This window comes from Entelurus aequoreus, linkage group LG08 (assembly GCF_033978785.1).
Source record: "Entelurus aequoreus isolate RoL-2023_Sb linkage group LG08, RoL_Eaeq_v1.1, whole genome shotgun sequence".
In the NCBI taxonomy this organism is placed as follows: Eukaryota; Metazoa; Chordata; class Actinopteri; order Syngnathiformes; family Syngnathidae; genus Entelurus; species Entelurus aequoreus.
This window is the reverse complement of record NC_084738.1, coordinates 14,045,174-14,065,604: the sequence shown is the minus strand read 5'-3', so window position 1 is coordinate 14,065,604 and position 20,431 is coordinate 14,045,174. Positions and strand designations below refer to the sequence as shown.

The 20,431-nt window shown below is 34.8% G+C and overlaps 1 protein-coding gene across 1 annotated transcript in view; it reads left to right on the top strand.

Moving 5' to 3' along the window:
* The window catches only part of gfra1b (gdnf family receptor alpha 1b), a 35,569-nt gene extending 16,772 nt beyond the window's left edge, over positions 1-18,797 (top strand). The window contains exons 6-10 of the mRNA XM_062055655.1: positions 2,624-2,733; positions 6,161-6,295; positions 8,593-8,792; positions 12,222-12,269; positions 17,918-18,797. Coding sequence (XP_061911639.1) covers positions 2,624-2,733; positions 6,161-6,295; positions 8,593-8,792; positions 12,222-12,269; positions 17,918-18,010 — 586 coding nt within the window. The 3' untranslated portion in view covers positions 18,011-18,797. The remainder of the gene's footprint in view (positions 1-2,623; positions 2,734-6,160; positions 6,296-8,592; positions 8,793-12,221; positions 12,270-17,917) is intronic.
* Positions 18,798-20,431: the final 1,634 nt, after the last annotated feature.

Below are 20,431 nucleotides of genomic sequence, written 5' to 3'. Positions count from 1 at the left end.
TATATATATATATATATATATATATATATACAGTATATATATATATATATATATATATACAGTATATATATATATATATATACTAGGCCTGTGAATCTTTGGGTGTCCCACGATTCGATTCAAAATCGATTTTTTTTTTCAATTCAACACAATTCTCAATTCAAAAACGATTTTTTTCCCGATTCAAAAGGATTCTCTATTCATTCAATACATAGATTTCAGCAGGATCTACCCCAGTCTGCTGACATGCAAGCAGAGTAGTAGATTTTTGTAAAAAGCTTTTATAATTGTAAAGGACAATGTTTTATCAACTGATTGCAATAATGTAAATTTGTTTTAACTATTAAATGAACCAAAAATATGACTTATTTTATCTTTGTGAAAATATTGGACATAGTGTGTTGTCAAGCTTATGAGATGTGATGCAAGTGTAAGCCACTTTTTTTTGTATAAATGTCTAATGATAATGTAAATGAGGGATTTTTAATCACTGCTATGTTGAAATTGTAACTAATATTGATACTGTTGTTGATAATATTCATTTTGGTTTCACTACTTTTGGTTTGTTCTGTGTCGTGTTTGGGTCTCCTCTCAATTGCTCTGTTTATTGCAGTTCTGAGTGTTGCTGGGTCGGGTTTGGTTTTGGAATTTGATTGCATTGTTATGGTATTGCTGTGTATTGTTTTGTTGGATTGATTAATTTAAAAAAAAAAAAAAAAAATGTTTTTTTTTAAATAATAATAAATAAATAAAAAATCGATTTTTTAAAAATGAGAATCGATTCTGAATCGCACGACGTGAGAATCGCGATTCGAATTCGAATCGATTTTTTCCCACACCCCTAATATATACATACAGTATATGTATATATATATATACACTACCGTTCAAAAGTTTGGGGTCACATTGAAATGTCCTTATTTTTGAAGGAAAAGCACTGTACTTTTCAATGAAGATAACTTTAAACTAGTCTTAACTTTAAAGAAATACACTCTATACATTGCTAATGTGGTAAATGACTATTCTAGCTGCAAATGTCTGGTTTTTGGTGCAATATCTACATAGGTGTATAGAGGCCCATTTCCAGCAACTATCACTCCAGTGTTCTAAAGGTACAATGTGTTTGCTCATTGGCTCAGAAGGCTAATTGATGATTAGAAAACCCTTGTGCAATCATGTTCACACATCTGAAAACAGTTTAGCTCGTTACAGAAGCTACAAAACTGACCTTCCTTTGAGCAGATTGAGTTTCTGGAGCATCACATTTGTGGGGTCAATTAAACGCTCAAAATGGCCAGAAAAAGAGAACTTTCATCTGAAACTCGACAGTCTATTCTTGTTCTTAAAAATGAAGGCTGTTCCACAAAATTGTTTGGGTCACCCCAACTTTTGAACGGTAGTATATATATATATATATATATATATATATATATATATATATATATATATATATATACATATACAGTATATGTATATATATATATATATGTATATTTATTAAATGTAAATATTTTTGTTCCAAATGTAACCTTCCTCTGATTATAATCCCCTCAGCTATCAAGGCAGAAAGGAAAGGAAATGTCAACACCAATTGTAAAATCCCTTTAAACGGTTAATAATAACTTCTTCAAATGCAGGTGCAAACATAAGGAACACGTAAGAAATGCTCAAAAAAGGGTAAGAAAATAAAGCAAAGTGTGAAAACGTACACATAGAGAAGCCTGAGAAGAACTATTTCCTGCAGGTTTAGTGCCAGGAAGTTACAGCTGTGCTCTAAAGGGTAAGCGCGGCTAAGGCAGCGTGGTATTTCCGGTCATTGTGGGGAGGAGCGTCATGCATCATTTAAAGACCACATTGGTCTGACTTCGGTCCGTTTGAGAAAATCCCAAAAACTGCCATTCTGTCAATTTCCGCAATTTCTTCCTTCTCTGCGGCGCTCATTTTTTAATTTTTGTTTCTCTTCTCGCTCAAGAATCAACCGCGGGACAACCAACCTTGATAGTTAACACTGCTACCTGATTGGCTGTTAGCGTGTCACTCCCACTGATCACTTCCTGCGTTGCTCGGTTACCAGAGAGCGAGTGCCTTTGTTCTTGCAACCAACCTTGCTTTGCAAACCTCCGCGTTCTTCCAACAAACAAGAAAAAATGAATTCTAACATTTTATCGAATGTATTATTTTATCGTCATCGATTACGTGTCCATCGCGATGTATACTGAAATCGTTCCGTTACAGCTGTGTTGTGTATTTAAATGATTGTTGATGAAGGACCATGTGATTAATAATGTTTTGTCATGCACTCCAAAGTATTAGTAAAGTTCAACAATTAAGTTGTATATCCTCTTTGGGGTTACACATTTTGAGGAAAAACACAAACGTCTACTGCAGTGGACGCTGCTTCTCAGGAGGATTTAATATGTTTAAACATTTCAGAAACAACAATAATTATGGCGATGGCCAAATATTTGCCAGTAAGTTTTAGAAGGCTTGCATTGTCGTGAGTGTACAGAATAAAACCAGTTAGCATCCATTTGTAATTAGGCTAGTTCAGTGGCGGGTAATTCTCAGGAAGTGTGTACATTTTCCTGCTACGTGTCATTATTTCAACGCCATTTGTTGTCAGGTCCCGACTGGCAGATTTTATTAGCAACTGTCAGCCAGAAAGTCACTCGATATCGGGATGTCTGAGGGAGAACTACGCCGACTGCCTGCTCTCCTACTCGGGACTCATCGGTGAGTTTTTAGTTGAAACTGAACAAAACAAGTGTTGTTTGACTGTGTTTCCAATCTTCCAACCTTCTAACCTCACATGTGCTTTTTCTCCGATAAAAGAGTTATGTATCCCGCTAGGAATTATTTTACTTCATGAACCTTTCTGTGGAAAACAACAGCGTTTTATGACACCTCGTAATTGACCATTCATTGTTCAACAAAACAATCAGCTTTCAATGTCGGGTGTCAATAATCGAAATAGGGAAAAATGTCATCAAAATGAAAGATAGTTATTCCCATGGTGAGATTTCAAGTACAGTCATAAGCAGGGGTGTAGCACCAAATTCTGGGTCCCTATACACAAGACGTCCGAAGAGCCCCCCCCCCACCCCCCATTCCAACATCTCGGCCGCATACACGCACATTTATGTTTACATGCACTTAAAAACTAATTATTTAAGGAACGTGGTAGAAACTAGCTTTTGAAAAACACATGTAAAAACCTTAATTAGGTTTTTTACTTTAAAAGACAGGATTAACATATCTAGAACATATCTACACTACCGTTCAAAAGTTTGGGGTCACATTGAAATGTCCTTATTTTTTAGGGAAAAGCACTGTACTTTTCAATGAAGATAACTTTAAACTAGTCTTAACTTTAAAGAAATACACTCTATACATTGCTAATGTGGTAAATGACTATTCTAGCTGCAAATGTCTGGTTTTTGGTGCAATATCTACATAGGTGTATAGAGGCCCATTTCCAGGAAATATCACTCCAGTGTTCTAATGGTACAATGTGTTTGCTCCTTGGCTCAAAAGGCTAATTGATGATTAGAAAACCCTTGTGCAATCATGTTCACACATCTGAAAACAGTTTAGCTCGTTACAGAAGCTACAAAACTGACCTTCCTTTGAGCAGATTGAGTTTCTGGAGCATCACATTTGTGGGGTCAATTAAACTGGCCAGAAAAAGAGAACTTTCATCTGAAACTCGACAGTCTATTCTTGTTCTTAGAAATGAAGGCTATTTCACAAAATTGTTTGGGTGACCCCAAACTTTTGAACGGTAGTGTAGATAAATGAATAATTTGGTTTAGAAAATAGTTTTGTTTTACAAAACTGCCACCAAATTTAATATAAAGTGGCGAGTAACATTAACCCTTGTGTAATGTTCATATTGTTGTTACTCAGCCAGCGTTTGTGGGTCTGATGGACCCGTTGCATTTTGTGGCTTTTAATGCCTCACAATCAAACACTTTCATGTTAAAATACTGAACAGATGTTATCCCAATAAACATCTATTCAGTATTTTAACTACAAAAAAACTGTCATTATTCACTTACATAAGATTTTCAATATGTCAAGTTTTCCTTTAGACTTAGACAAACTTTATTGATCCACAAGGGAAATTGTTTCACACAGTAGCTCAGTTACAAAGGATGGAAAGAATAATGCACACAAGGGCACAAAAAGAGGGCGAAAACAAAAGGTATAAAGTAGACTATTTTGAAAATGTAATTATGTTCATAGATATGCAACAACAACAACATATATGCTATCTGTTGTTGTGTTCCCTAATTTGAGTGTACAAAAATGAAGGTGTGTGTTACCGAGTCCGACCTGGACATAATCTGGACTGTACATAAATGCTTTTTTGAAAATGTAATTTTGTTTATAAATTATATGCAATCTGTTGTGTTCCCTAATTTGTCAATGTACATGGATGAAGGTGTGTGTTGCTGAGCCCGACTTGGACATTATCTGGACTGGACCTGGTTTTAAAAACCCTTTAAACAAATCCAATTTCATTGACAACCTGGTTTGGTGAAGATAAGGTCCTTTTTAAAAAAAATAAAAAATAAGATAAGATATATAAGTAAAAAACATTTTCTTGGATAAAAAAGAAAGTAAAACAATATAAAAACAATTACATAAAAAATAATAATTAATGAAAATGTTAGTGGACCAGCGGCACACAATCATGTGTGCTTCAGGGACTGTGTCCCTTGCAGACTGTATTGTCTATGTTGTGGGAACCAAAATATTGGTAACAGAAAGAAACAACCCCTTTTGTGTGAGTGTGAATGGGGAAGGGAGGTTTTTTGGGTTGATGCACTAATTGAAAGTGTCTCTTGTTTTTTTGTATGTTGATTTAATTTAAAAAAAATAAAATTAAAATAAAAGTAGACTAAAAATGTACCATAGTAGCAATATAAAATAACATCTATGTAATATTTACATATTATTTATGCAGTATATAATATATACTCATATAATATATTATATTTTTATATAATATATACAGTATATAACAAATCCCAATTACCATTAATCTGCTTTACATCAGCGTGTAAAGTAGATACTATCTTGATTACAAATATTTATAAGTGGATAATACAAACTATAACAATAAATGATTATGATTGTATTATTATTAATGCATCTCCTGGGGGTTGAGCATCCCCATTTTTAAAACCAAGTGATGCCTCTGTTTTTAACTTGAATGGAGTTCTTGGCAACGAGATGCAAAAGTGAAACTTGTACATAACTTTCTCCTTTGCTGCCACAAATAGATGTATTATATTTTTACCTTTCATCTATCGCCTCATCCTTGTTCCAAAACCATTTTGCATTCTTAATTTGATTCAAGCAACAGTATAATTGAACTTTCACAGCTATATTTTTTTATTTTATCTTAACATTTGTGAAATAGTTTTTTCATCATACATATTGAAATGACAGTAAAACATCTTCAAACTTTACAAAAGCCCACTTTTGCCTCCATTTCCACAACCCTGGTTAAACGACGGCAGTTTTTAATTTAACAATTTCAGTCGTCATTTATATGTATTTTGCATTGTTTTTTGCACGTAAAACTAGAGTTATTGCCTGTTAAATGGGTTTTGTGCTAATATTTCTGGCTGTCTGGAATGAACTTACTGTATTTACATTATTTCTGATGAGAAAAATGTATTCGGTTTTCGTACGATTTTGTCTTCGTCTGACCTTTTGGAAATAATTAAACAACAAACAAATGTCCAATTTGAACACGGTCCCAAAAAAACTGGGACCTGTGTTCTGCACACACACTCAAATATTGACTTTATAAATGTTTATCTAGAAAATAAGAATAAATAAAGACAACTTGTTATGACATAAAATGACATGATGGTGGATCACCAGTTAAGTTCCTATAAGTAAGTCTTGTTTGAGAAGAACAACTGATAACTTCCTCAAAATGAAACATGGAGGTACCATTTTGGGCGTATGTTGAAATCTTACGTTCTGTTACAAACACACAAAATTTGAACGCGATTAGAATAAAACTGTGAACGTAGTGCTGCGCACAAAAAAATATCGGACAGGAAACTTTGAGTCCATCTGTGATACGTTGTTTACTTTCAAAAATTGTCATTAAAAACGTAATTTTCTTGAATTTTCGCAGGTACAGTGATGACGCCTAATTACATGCGCTCCCTTAGCATCACCCTGTCGCCGTGGTGCGACTGCAGCAGCAGTGGGAACAGCAAGCCCGAGTGCGAGAAATTTGCAGAGATTTTCACCAACAACCGATGCTTACGTAAGTTTTCTCACATGGAACGCAAATGTAAAAAAAAAAAAAATGGAAACGTGAGCAAATCGTAGCTAACACGCCCCCGTGTGGTTGTGAGCAGAACAAGGACAGTTTGGTTTGTTTGTAACGAAAAACATTTTATATTGTATAAACTCAGGTTCTTTATAGCTAGCCGCAGATACGACAACATTTAAGCTGTATAAGGTTGGTTCACTTTAAATGGAATTTGTGCCTATAAGAAGCGTAAGGCTGACGTTTTGTGGCTTTATGCCGAAAAAGAAGATTTTGTAAAATTAGTATTTGTAAAAAACTTATTTTACCTATTGCCAGATATGGTGCAACTATGCAACTATGGATGTAAGCAGTATAAGGCTGACATAAGAACAAATAATTGTATTTTTGTTAAAAAAAAAAACGAGAAAAAAAAACATTTATTGGCTGTTAAAAATGTAAGGTTAGGAAAAAGTCGATTTTGTAAAATTAAGATTTTGTGGAAAACGGTGCTTACTTTACATATTGCCAAAATGGTTAAACTATGCCCCCTAGTGGTTGTCAGCAGTATAAGATTGACATTAGAATAATTCAATTGGAATTTTGTTTTAAAAAAAACACATTTATTGGCTGTAAAAGTGTAAGGTTGGCGTTTTGTGGCTTTATTCGGAAAAAGACAATTTCGCAAAAATTTTATTTTGTTATAAAATGTGCGTATTTTACCTATTGCCAGATACAGTGCAACTATGCCCCCAAATGGTTGAAAAATAGACCTTGTAAGAAGTGTAAAATTGTCGTTTAGTGGTTTTGTTTCAAAAAAGACGATTTTGTAAAATCAATATTTTGCTTAAGAAAATGTGCCTATTTCACCTATTGCCAGATATAGTGCAACTTTGCCCCCTAGTGGCTGGAAGCAGTTTAAGGTTGCCATAAGAATAATTGAATTAGATTTTTCGTTTAAAGAACACGCTTTGTGGCTGTAAAACGTGTGGGTTGGCGTTTTGTAGCTTTATTCGGAAAAGGACGATTTTGTAAAATCAATATTTTGCTAAACAAAAAGTGCCTATTTCACCTATTGCCAGATATTGTGCCACTTTGTCCCCTAGTGGCTGATGAAAGCAGTTTAAGGTTGCCATAAGAATAACTGAATCAGATTTTTCGTTTAAAAAAACACGCTTTATGGCTGTAAAACGTGTGGGCTGGCGTTTTGTAGATTTGTTCGGATAAAGACGATTTTGTGAAATTAACAATTTGTCAACAAAATGTGCCTATTTCACATATTGCCAGATATGGTGCAGCTATGCCCCCTAGTGGATGTAAGCAGCATAAGGTTGACATTAGAATAATTCAATTGGAATTTTGGTGAAATAAAAATAGACCTAGCGGCTATAAGAAGTGCAAAGTCGGCATTTTGTGGTTTTATTTGGAAAAGACGACTTTGTAAAATCAATATTTTGCAAAAAAAAAGTGCCTATTTCACATATTGCCAGATATAGTGCAACTTTGCCCCCTAGTGGCTGAAAGCAGTTGAAGGTTGACATAAGAATAATTGAATTTTATTTCTCGTTTAAAATAATACAGTTTATGGCTGTAAAACATGTGGGTTGGCGTTTTATAGATTTGTTCGGATAAAGACGATTTTGTAAAATTAACATTTTGTCAACAAAATGTGCCTATTTCACATATGGCCAGATATGGTGCAGCTATGCCCCCTAGTGGATGTAAACAGCATAAGGTTTACATTAGAATAACTCGATTGGACTTTTGGTGAAATAAAAATAGACCTAGCGGCTATAAAAAGTGCAAAGTCGGCATTTTGTTGTTTTATTTGGAAAAGACGACTTTGTAAAATCATTATTTTGCTAAAAAATTTACCTATCTCACCTATTGCCAGATATAGTGCAACTTTGCCCCCTAGTGGCTGAAAGCAGTTTAAGGTTGACATAAGAATAATTGAATTTGATTTTTCGTTTAAAAGAACACGCTTTATGGCTGTAAAACGTGTGGGTTGGCGTTTTATAGATTTGTTCGGATAAAGACGATTTTGTAAAATCAACATTTTGTCAACAAAATGTGCCTATCGTACATATTGCCAGATATGGTGCAGCTATGCCCCCTAGTGGATGTAAGCAGCATAAGGTTGACGTTAGAATAATTCTATTGGAATTTTGGTTGAATAACAAACCTGGAAAATTGAGCAAAATGTGTATTTTGTTAAAAGAAATTGGCATTTTTCCCTAATTGCAGATATGGTGCAACTATGCCCACTACTCTGGAGTAAGTGTCACTCACAATAGTTGGACTTCCTGCAGGGAACGCCATCCAGGCTTTCGGCAACGGCACCGATGTCGGCGTGTGGCAGCCCCAGCCTCCCATCGCGCCCGCCATGGGTGAGGCGGGCGCCACCCGCGGGGGGAGAGACGGAAGCGTCCGGGCGGTGGACGTGCTGAGCGACCTGGGCAGACTGGATGTGGCCGGCCATGCCTCCTATGACATCTGTGGCACCTTGCAGGTACGCTGCTGCTTCTCTCCCCAGCCAGGAGAGAGAGAGAGAGAGAGAGGTCAGATTTCTATCACAGCTGTCTGTCACCTTGACAAGATCACAGTTGGTTTTGAGTCACCTCCTGGGCACCCACACGCTTGCCAAAAAGCTGTCACGTCCAAGCTAATTGGTTGCCACGGTAACGACAGCACAGAGCCCCAGGGCTGAGAGACCCTGTTGGTTAGTGTGGATGTATATGGTCAGTGCAAGATTGCTATTGATTTTTTTTTTATATACAGTGTGCAAGGAGGACTGAGCTAGTTCAAACGAAGCAGCACATGTTTACATTTTGGGCTCTAAAAGGTCAGAGGTCAAATTGTCTTCAAGCTTTCTGGGATTGTTTTTTTTCTCAGAGCAAGAACTCTGTTAGTTTTGAACAATGTATGACACAGGATCACTGAGCTCGACAGTAAAAATACATTTGATAAAAATTCCAATTTATTTCTAAGATTTCTGACAGGTTTTCTTTGGGCAAGAACCCTATTGATTTTGAACAATATATGATATATGGTAGCTAATCAACTTTCTTCCCCTTACTCGTCACATGTTACACAGATCTTCCTCCAAGCTTTCTGGCATCTGTTTTTGCTCAAGCAAGAATCCGGTTAGTTTTGAACAAAAACATGGATGGTTTAGGGTTTTTTTCTTCGTTTCTTCAAAACAAGTTTCTTCGCTCTCTAAAGGTCACATTGCTACTTGTCTTTTTCAAGCAATCTGGCTTTGTTTTGTTTTTAGGTCAGAGCAAGAATCCTGTTGGTTTTGAACAATATATGACAAAGGATTAATGAGCTAGCCACAGTAAAATTACATTTCACAAACGTTCAGAAAGTTGGGTTTCCTTTGAGCATGTCTTTTTCAAGCTTTCTGCTGTTATTTTCTAGGTCAGAGCAAGAATCCTGTTGGTTTTGACACAAAAATATGTATGGTTGAGTTTTTTTTCTTAGTTTCGTCACTCTCTAAAGGTCACATTGTTACGTGTCTTTTTCAAGCTTTCTGCCGTTTGGTTTTTTTCTAAGTCAGAGCAAGAATCCTGTTGCTTTACTGAGCTCGACAGTAAAAATACATTGGACAAAAATTCAACTCGTCGTTTAGTTCTAAGATTCCTGACAGGTTTTGTTTGGGCAAGAACCCTATTGATTTTGAACAATATATGCTAAATGGTAGCAAATAAACTTCCTTCCCTTACTCGTCACATGTTACAAAGATCTTCCTCCAAGCTTTCTGGCATCTGTTTTTGTTAAAGCAAGAATCCTGTTGGTTTTGAACAAAAATTAATATGGATGGTTGAATTTTTTTTCTTAGTTTCTTCAAAACAAGTTTTTTCACTCTCTAAGGGTCACATTGTTACGTGTCTTTCAAGCTTTCTGGCTTTGTTTTGTTTTTAGGTTAGAGCAAGAATCCTGTTGGTTTTGAACAATATATGACACAGGATTAATGAGCTAGCCACAGCAAAATTACATTTCACAAACGTTCAGAAAGTTGGGCTTCCTTTGAGCATGTCTTTTTCAAGCATTCTGCCGTTGTTTTTTTTCTAGGTTAGAGCAAGAATCCTGTTAGTTTTGAACAAAAACATGGATGGTTGAGGATTTTTTTTCTTAGTTTCTTCAAAACAAGTTTTTTCACTCTTTAAAGGTCACATTGTTACAACGTGTCTTTTTCAAGCTTTCTGGCGTAGTTTTTTTTGCTAGGTCAGAGCAAGAATCCTGTCGGGTTTGAACAAAAACATGGATGGTTGAGTTTTTTTTTCTTAGTTTCTTCAAATCAAGTTCCTTCGCTCTCTAAAGGTCACATTGTTACGTGTCTTTTTCAAGCTCTCTGCCGTTGTTTTGTTTCTAGGTCAGAGCAAGAATCCTGTTGGTTTTGAACAATATATGACACAGGATGAATGAGCTAGCCACAGCAAAAATACATTTCACAAACGTTCAGAAAGTCTGGTTTCCTTTGAGCAAGAACCCTATTGATTTTGAACAATATATGCTATACGGTAGCAAATCAAATTGTTTCCCCTTACTTGTCACATTTTCACACTGATCTTTTTTTGTTCAAGCAAGAACCCTGTCTGTTTTGAACAAATCCCTTAAAATAGGTTTCTTCGCTCTTAAAAGTCACATTGTGACAAGTTGCTTTCTGGGGCTGTTTTTCGAGGTCAGAGCAAGAACCCTGTTGATTTTTAACAATATGACACACAAGATTACAGTGCTAGCCACGGTAATAATGCAAGTTTACAAAAATTCAACAAGTCATATATTTATAGGCTTTCTGTCGGGTTTTCTTGAAGCAAGAACCCGGTTGATTTTGAACAATGCTAACAGATCAAACATCTGTTTGACAAACCGTCTTTGATCTGTTATTGAACGCTGGTGTTTAAGGCCAGTGCAAGACTTCTACTGATTTTTGATAGTGTACATGCAGGACTGAGCTAGTTCAAACAAACCAGCACACTTTTGTTTTTGTCGAGTAGTCTTCTGCAAACTTTCTGATAATCTTTTTTCTAGGTGAGAGTAAGAACCCTGTTGATTTTTAACAAGGTTAACCAAGGAAGTCAAGGTCAAAAATCGAATTAGCTTTTTTTAAAAATAAAAAATCTGCTTCACGAGTGCACGCATTGTCGGAGCAAGAATCCTATTAATTTTGAATATGTAAACAACTGAAGTCACAAATCAAATCAGCTTCAATCTGTTTAGTTGTATGTGGAAAGGTGACGAGTACATAAAGATTCCTATTGTTGTTTCTTCTTTTTCAGTGATTGTGAAAAATGTCAAAAACGGAACCAATTTGCTATTAGTTTTTGTTAACGGTCTTCGATTTCAGGTGTTATTTCACTGAGCCGGACGAAGAACCCTATTGATTTTAAAAGTTATTACCCTTCCAAACCAAAAAAACTTGCTTTTCAAGCTGTTGATTTAGGACTGGCTAAAGTCATTGGTCTATTGATTTTAAAATGTTTCGGTTTTGTCCATTCAAGGGCAAGAACCACATTGATTTTGAGGCACAAATGATGTGAAATTGCTTTGGAGAAGAAGATTGTGACAATGGTCAGTAAATAAACGCCGCAGCAGCACTACTGCATATCTTCTTGAAAGTGAGATGATATCAGTAAAGCAGACAATGTATCATCTTAGCTTTTAATAGCGATGACATGATTTATTGTGGATGAAATGTTCCCTTGCAGGAAAGACCACCTGCAGAGCAATTCATCACGCTGGCTTTCCTAGAAAGTCCTTATGAGGCAACGTGTGACCACGGCTTCGTTATCACGGCGAACATCTGCGAGTCTGCGCTCGCATGCTTATTTTTACCTGCAGATGACAAAAATATCCGGGAAAAGTTTCCGTGCGTGCTCACTACTTGTGTTCATTCCAGCATCACACCGCAAATTCATCTACTTTCTCCTTCCAGGCCCAAAAACTGCTGTCAAACCGCTCAGAAGATCCTGCTCTGTGTGCGGTAAGATTCTCTCCTTTAATCATTTAAAGCAACAATAAGTCAATATTTCTGCTCTGTGTGTGCGGTAATATTCTTACATTGCATCATTTAAAGCAGGGGTGTCCAAACTTTTTCCACTGAGGGCCGCACACGGAAAAATTAAAGCATTTTGATATTTTTCATTTTCAAACCATAACAAAATATATATATATATATTTTTTTTAACAATTAGGGCTCTGGGGTCCGTAAAGGGTCTCAGTCATTAAAATGTTAAAAACAAGTCAAATTATTATTGCCTATTATTAGGGACCGCAATGTCCCTTTGGGACAGAGGACCCTATTGAAATTCAAAGGTTTTTTTATTATTATTATTATTATACCGGCCGCCTCTTTGAGCTGTAATCTGACCCCCTTAACATGCTTCAAAACTCACCATATTTGACACACACACATCAGGACTGGCGAAAATCGCCATCTAATAAAAAACCAAACCCCAAAACTCAAAATTGCGCTCTAACGCCCCCTAGGAAAAAACACAGACAAAACTGCTTGTAACTTCCGGTAGGAATGTCGTAGAGACATGAAACAAAAACCTCTATGTAGGTCTCACTTAGACCTAGATTTCATACATTGACATCCTTCAGCAAAAATCAACAGGAAGTTGGCAATTCCCCCTTCAGAACAAAAGTTTACTAAAAACAGTCACTTTTGCCTCTTTGAGCTGTAATTTGACCCCCTTAACATGCTTCAAAAACTCACCAAACTGGACACACAAATCAGGACTGGCAAAAATTGCGATCTAATAAAAAACCCAACCTCAAAACTCAAAATTGCGCTCTAGTGCCCCCTAGGAAGAAAACACAGACACAACTGCTCCTAGGAAGAAAACTCGGACAAAACTGCCTGTAACTTCCAGTAGGAATGTCGTAGAGACATGAAACAAAAACCTCTATGTATGTAGACCTACATTTCATATATTGACAACCCCCAGCAAAAATCACCAGGAAGTTTGCAATTCCCCCTTCAAAACAAAAGTTTTGTAAATACCGGTCACCTTTTTTCAAACATTATCTCCTCTGAGCGCGATTGTCGTGTCGGCTTCAAACTAGCACAGGAGAGAGATTGAACCCTTCTGATTAAAAGTTGACGAAAGAGTTTTAAATACTGCTCCGGTTTGGATTTTATGTGTCGTCAAAGTCGGTCCCGTCCATCACTGCTTGCAGCTTTAATCATATATGCCTTTTCTGTCAAAGACAACTTTGTTTTTTATAGTAAAACTGAAATATGCAGTATTTCCCCCACCGCCCAAAACATTCAGAAAGCAATGTTTGATGTGAAGTAATTGGAGCCCTGAAAAGATGAATAATGCATGACACCATTGATTTTATTTTCATTATTATTTTTGATTAATCACAGTGAAAAGATAAATAAAATCCCACTAAATATCTTTGGGATCCAAAAGGTACCCCACTCATAAAGTGATACATTTTTATTATTATTTGTTTTACTTTCAACACTTAAGTTACAAGATCAACTTCAGATATATCTGTCCATTTTACGTTTGAACTATTATTTTGTTTGTTTTATGCTCTTTTGTCAAAGAAAACTTGGATGTTTTTATATGGCAACCACACAATATAGGCAATATTTTTCCACATAAAACATTTTAATGTGAAATATTTGAAGTAATTGGAGCCTTGAAGATGTCAATAATTCATTATGAGGTGGCGACTTGTCCAGAGTTTACCCCGCCTTCCGCCCATGTGCAGCTGAGATAGGCTGCAGCAACCCCCGCGACCCCAAACGGGACAAGCGGTAGAAAATGGATGGATGATTTTTTTGACTTTTTTTTTTTTTTTGAGCAATGGCAAAATTTTTTTTAAAAAACAGCCTGCATGGCAGCTTTGTGTCAACATTGCAACGTTTTCTAGTTAGATTTCACCTCATTCCACTTTTTTAATGTTTTTTTGATTTTTGCAATGGCATTTCCAGAATGTGTGGCGGGCCGCTAAACAAATAGCTGCGGGCCCCAAATGGCCCCCGGGCCGCACTTTGGACACCCCTGATTTAAAGCAACAATAAGTCAATATTTCTGCTGTGTGTGCGGTAATATTCTTCCCTTAAACCAGGGGTCCCCAAACTTTTTGACTTGGGGGCCGCATTGGGTTAAAAAATCTGGCCAGGGGCCGGGCTGTATATATATATATATATATATATATATATATATATATATATATATATATATATATATATATATATATATATATATATTTTTTTTTTTTTTTTCCGCACTATAAGGCGCACCTAAAAACCTCCAATTTTCTCAAAAGCTGACAGTGCGCCTTATAATCCGGTGCGCCTTATATATGGACCAATATTGAGCCACAACAGGTCTCGCAACTACGGGATGCATAACGTAATCCCAGCCTCTACTGTAGCGTCTATTCTATGCGCCTTATAATGCGGTGAGCTTTATATATGAACAAAGTTTTAAAATAGGCCATTCATTGAAGGTGCGCCTTATAATCCGGTGCGCCTTATAGTGCGGAAAATACGGTATATATATATATATTTTAACTTGGGATTTCCAGCGGGCCGGATTTTGGACGCTGGCGGGCCGGATCTGTAGTTTGGGGATCCCTGCCTTAAGTCATTTAAAGCAACAATAAGTAAATATCTCTGCTGTGTGTGAGGTAAGATTCTCACCTTAAATGATTTAAAGCAGGGGTGTCAAACTCCTTTTCACTGAGGGCCACATTGCAGTGTTGGCTGCCCTCAGAGGGCCGGCCGCTTGTTACATTAATAAAAGAAACATACATTAGCCGCATGATATTGTCACACGATTACCTACGCATTTGATTATTAAATGTATATTTTACCTACACTGTAAGAAAAATAAAACTGTTTATTTTGTGGTCAAAAAATGGCAGAATTTTACCATAAAAATTTACAGTAAAATGGTCACACTCTATTTTACTGTAAAATTCTGGTGATTTAGCTGACAGTTTTTTGCATAAAAAATATGGTTGCTGTTTTCACAGTGTATTACTGTAAATGTAAAAATGGTACCACAGTTTTTTTTCTTACGGTTGGATTCTGAAGACCGAGCTGTTTTTAAAAAATATATATTGACATGTTTACAGGGTACAATTTGATGGATAACTTGCTTTGAAATCATAAGGCTAAGTAGATATTTATGTATGTGTTTACCCCAAAAATGTTTCGAATGTTGGATAATATAATATCTGTTGCATTATTAGATAGATAAAGTTTAAAAGATATATAACTGCATGCAGTAAATGTCTTTTTTCTGTCAAAATAGAAAAAGAAAGAAAGATAAAGTACTTAATTGATGCATATTATTTCCAAGCTTTCACGGGCCATTCAAAATGATGTGGCGGGCCAGATCTGGCCCCGGGGCCTTGATTTTGACACTTGTGATTTAACTCAACAAAAATTAAATATTTCTGCTGTGTGTGTGCGGCAATATTCTCACCTTTAATCATTTAAAGCAACAATAAGTTAATATTTCTGCTCTGTATTCAGTAAGATTCTCACCTTAAAGCAACGCTATGTGAATATTTGACAGCATCCAAACAACTTATGGCTTGTAGAGATGAGAGTGTTTTCTTGGCAGCACCTTCTTTAGCCTTACGTTATATTGCTGGACCAGCCAAGAACACTCATGTTGGGTTTTCATTTGACCAAATTTTTATTTGCATATTTCTTATGCATTTTTTTAATACATCTTCAGCCCAGTTTGTACATTTGTGACATTTTCAACATCTTTGCATATATTTTAGTAAAATAAACGACAACAAACAAGTTGGAAGATTCATATCCATGTGTAAAAGTAGTATACAAATAATTATAAAATGATATTTGTATAAAATAAGTTAGATTAGCTTTTCAAAAATGTTGATTTTTTTTCAAAACATTTTAGCGCGAAAATGTTTTAATGTATTTTTGATTTATTTTGATATTGAAACATTCATAATGCAGCTAGATTTCAAAATGCAGCTAGTTTTATTCCATACACTAAAATAAATACTTCAATGTTTTTCCGCAAACAACGTATTAAAACATAACAGTTCTGTCATGCAATTCTAAAAAAATTAAAAACTTAAAAAAGAAATATTTCACTTCCATTTGAAAAATTATTATTTTTTTTTTAGTAACAAACAAAATAATTACATTTTGTATTTGGAACATGTTAGTGTAACTATATTTAAAAATGCAGCTATTTTTATCCCATACACTAAACCTTCCATTCATTTTCTACCGCTTGTCCTTTAATATTTTTTCCCAAACAAAGTATTAAAACATGACAATTATGTCACGCAAAAGAAAAAACCTAAAAAATAATAATAATAATCTTCCACTTGACGTACACATTAATGCACACGCGGCACTATTTCATTATTATTGTGTTTTTATTTTATTTATTTATTTATTTTCTAAATATGTGAGTTTTGTTTTTTTCCAGTAACAAATAAAAGAATGACATTTTGTTTTTGGAACTTTTTTCTGTAACTATATTTAAAAATGCAGCTAGTTTTATCCCATACACTAAACCTAATAATATTATAATATATTATTAATAGTATTAAAACATAATTATGTCACGCAAATGAATAAACCTTAAAAACAATAACAACAAAATTAATAATAATAATGTTTCACGAGACGTCCACATTGATGCACTATTTCATTATTATTGCATTTTTTTATTTTTTATATTTAATCAAGGAATTTTGTAATTTTTTTGCAGTAACAAATAAAATAATGACATTCTGTTACAGAACATTTTTAGTTTAACTGGACTTTAAAATGTAGCTATTTTTATCCCATGCACTAAACCTAATAATAATAATTTTCCCAAACATTAAAGTATTAAAACATGACAATTATGTCACGCAAATGAAAAAACTTAGAAAAAAAATAAAATAAAATCTTCCACTTGACGTCCACATTGATGCACATGCGGCACTATTTCATTGTTATTGCATTTTTATTTTATTTATTATTTTCAAAATATTTGAGAATTATTATTTTTTCAGTAACAAATAAAAGAATGACATTTTGTTTTTGGAACATTTTTCTGTAACTATATTTAAAAATGCAGCTAGTTTTATCCCATACACTAAACCTAATAATATTATAATGTATTATTAATAGTATTAAAACATAACAATTATGTCACGCAAATGAAAAAACCTTAAAAACAATAATGTTTTTTTATTTTTATGCATTATTATTCAATTTTTAAAAAAAATATATTTTGTAACTTTTTTGCAGTAACAAATAAAATAATTACATTTCATTATTGAACATTTTTAGTTTAACTGGAGTTTAAAATGTAGCTATTTTTATCCCATGCACTAAACCTAATAATAATAATTTTCCCCAAACATGAAAGTATTAAAACATAATTCTATCACACTAACTAAAACACCTAAAAAAAAATATTACACCCCCATATTGATGCTCCTGACTCATTATCACCCCCCGTGGCGCTAAGTGGTACAACAAGAAGAAAATCTTACCAATGCGTTCCATCCAGTTTGAAAACCATCTGCAGATTTCTAGTGGACTAGAATAAGAAATATTATGCCATTATTATCAAGTGTGATCGGAGTTACTGTACTCCATGTTTTCGTTACCATCAGATGGGCGACTCCAACGCGGTGGCGAGGAGCTCCACGGGAAAACTGCGAGCCTCAAGTCTTCTCCTGGCGCTGGTCTTCCCTTGGAAACCTTGAACTTTCCAGCTCTCGTAGGACCTGAAAGATGGACCACCGTTTGTTTGCTGGCACAACGGAGCAAGAAAAAGAAAAAAAAGATTTGCAAAGAGAACATTTGAGTGACGAGACTCTCTTTGGAACCTGATGGAACATTTGCCCCAAAATGGAGGAGGGTTTGGAGAACATGTGACTATCTCTCTGCATCGAGTGTGCTGTGGTTTGTCCCGTCAGTCCAAACTCTCCAACCGCTTAGGATTTGGTCCTTAAAGGAGAGTAAGGACAAATCTGCCATCTTAGTCCTCAGCGTACGGTCAGTATTAGGTCAGCTTTGTCGTCGTGGTTGTAACCAGTTCGTAAATAGGAAACAAAGTAAGAAAATGTCTGCTGCGACACACGGAGAACAAAAACACTTCTCTAGTCAGGTGATGAGGTGTTCACAACATACATATTTGCTGTTTTTTTTTAAAAGAAACAACTTCATTTGAACAACCGCATGTAACGACACCAGCTCACTACCACCCACTCTGGTCTACAGTGGTACTACACAAGAGGCGAGTCTATTACAGAGCAAGATATTTTCCATGAGAATTAAATGGAAATGTCATCAATTTTAAGGAATTGTTTTATAAAATGTATTGACTTAGTAAATTTTGGAGCACAATCCTGATTGAAAGAGACAGATTTTCAACAATTTCCAATCCTGACAATTGATCTATTGTGCATTATGCATACATGAATTAATGCTACGTGCATGACAATACATGTCTTCTGTTTAACACTAACATAAAAAGTACCATAAAACTGATCTACTTTTCATTCATTCTAATGAAAAGCATCCAATTTTGTAAACATTTCCAGAATGTTCACAGAAATTATTCTTATTTTTGCAGTTTTCCTTTGATTATTAACATCCATAAGGAGGTCAACGTGCGTCTTAACAGACAAGCTTTTTTCGGACTGAATTTTTTGCGTTTGAATTTTGTGAACTGAACTTTTTTTTTTTTTACATCAAAATATGTTGACAATTTCATAAAATAAACATTTGTGAGCAAAATATGTGTTTGAAAATTCAGTTTGTCAAAATTTGGTGTTTTGAAATTTAGCATGTTAAAACTCAGTGTAAAATAATTCAGTGTAGAAAAAATGTATGTAGAAAAAATCTGAATAAAAAAATTAAATGTAGAAAAATACAGTGTATTGTGTAAAAAAAAGTGTATGTACATATTCAGTGTACCGTATTTTTCGGACATTAAGTCGCAGTTTTTTTCATAGTTTGGCCGGGCGTGCGACTTATGTGTGAAATAATTAACACATTACTGTAAAATATCAAATAATATTATTTTGCTCATTCACGTAAGAGACTAGACGTATAAGATTTCATGGGATTTAGCGATTAGGAGTGACAGATTGTTTGGTAAACGTATAGCATGTTCTATATGTTATAGTTATTTGAATGACTCTTACCATAATATGTTACGTTAACATACCAGGCACGTTCTCAGTTGGTTATTTATGCCTCATATAACGTACACTTATTCAGCCTGTTGTTCACTATTCTTTATTTATTTTAAATTGCCTTTCTAATGTCTATTCTTAGTGTTGGCTTTTATCAAATAAATTTCCCCCAAAATTGCGACTTATACTCCAGTGCGACTTATATATGTTTTTTTCCTTCTTTATTATGCATTTTCGGCCGGTGCGACTTATAGTCCGAAAAATACGGTATATAAAAATTCTGTGCAAAAAAATGTATGTATAAAAATGTAGTGCATACTAAATCAGTGCATTAAAATTCAGTGTAGAAATATTTGTTGCTTCAAAACTCAACACTCACTTCCGGTAAATTAAGACAAAAGCAATCAATCCTGTCTCAGAAACAGCCATTGAGGTTAGTTTTGAAGCACTGAATTTTTACACATTGAATTTTAAAACACAAATTTTGCCCACAATTTTTTTCTTTATTGAGCATAATTTGATGTTTACAAAATTTTAAAAAAATTCCGCTACACAAATTCAGTGTCAAAAAATCTTTGGCGTTAAAGACACAAATGAAGCTCCAGACGAACAAGCCAGCAGACACTGAAAGCCTCATGTTTTCAAACGATTAAAACAACACAGATGAAAATAAATAACAGCCATGTTTTATGTTAAGAAGTACATTCAGAAACATGTTGATTTGACATCCCTCTTCCTGATGCCAACGTGTGAATGTGTGCGTTCAATAAAGAAAATGTTTTTGCAACATTAGTCGTTCTTAGAGCCATTTCATAATTGCACTACGACAAACAGATGAGTAAATATGCCTTCACGCAAAAGATAAAAGGACTTACAGCTAGTTTAAGAAGAAAAATGTATAAAGTGTGACCCCCTCCCCCCAAAAAAAAAGAGTATTCGATGCATAGAGATGTAAGGACGCTGCAAAAGAGGACAACAAATAAA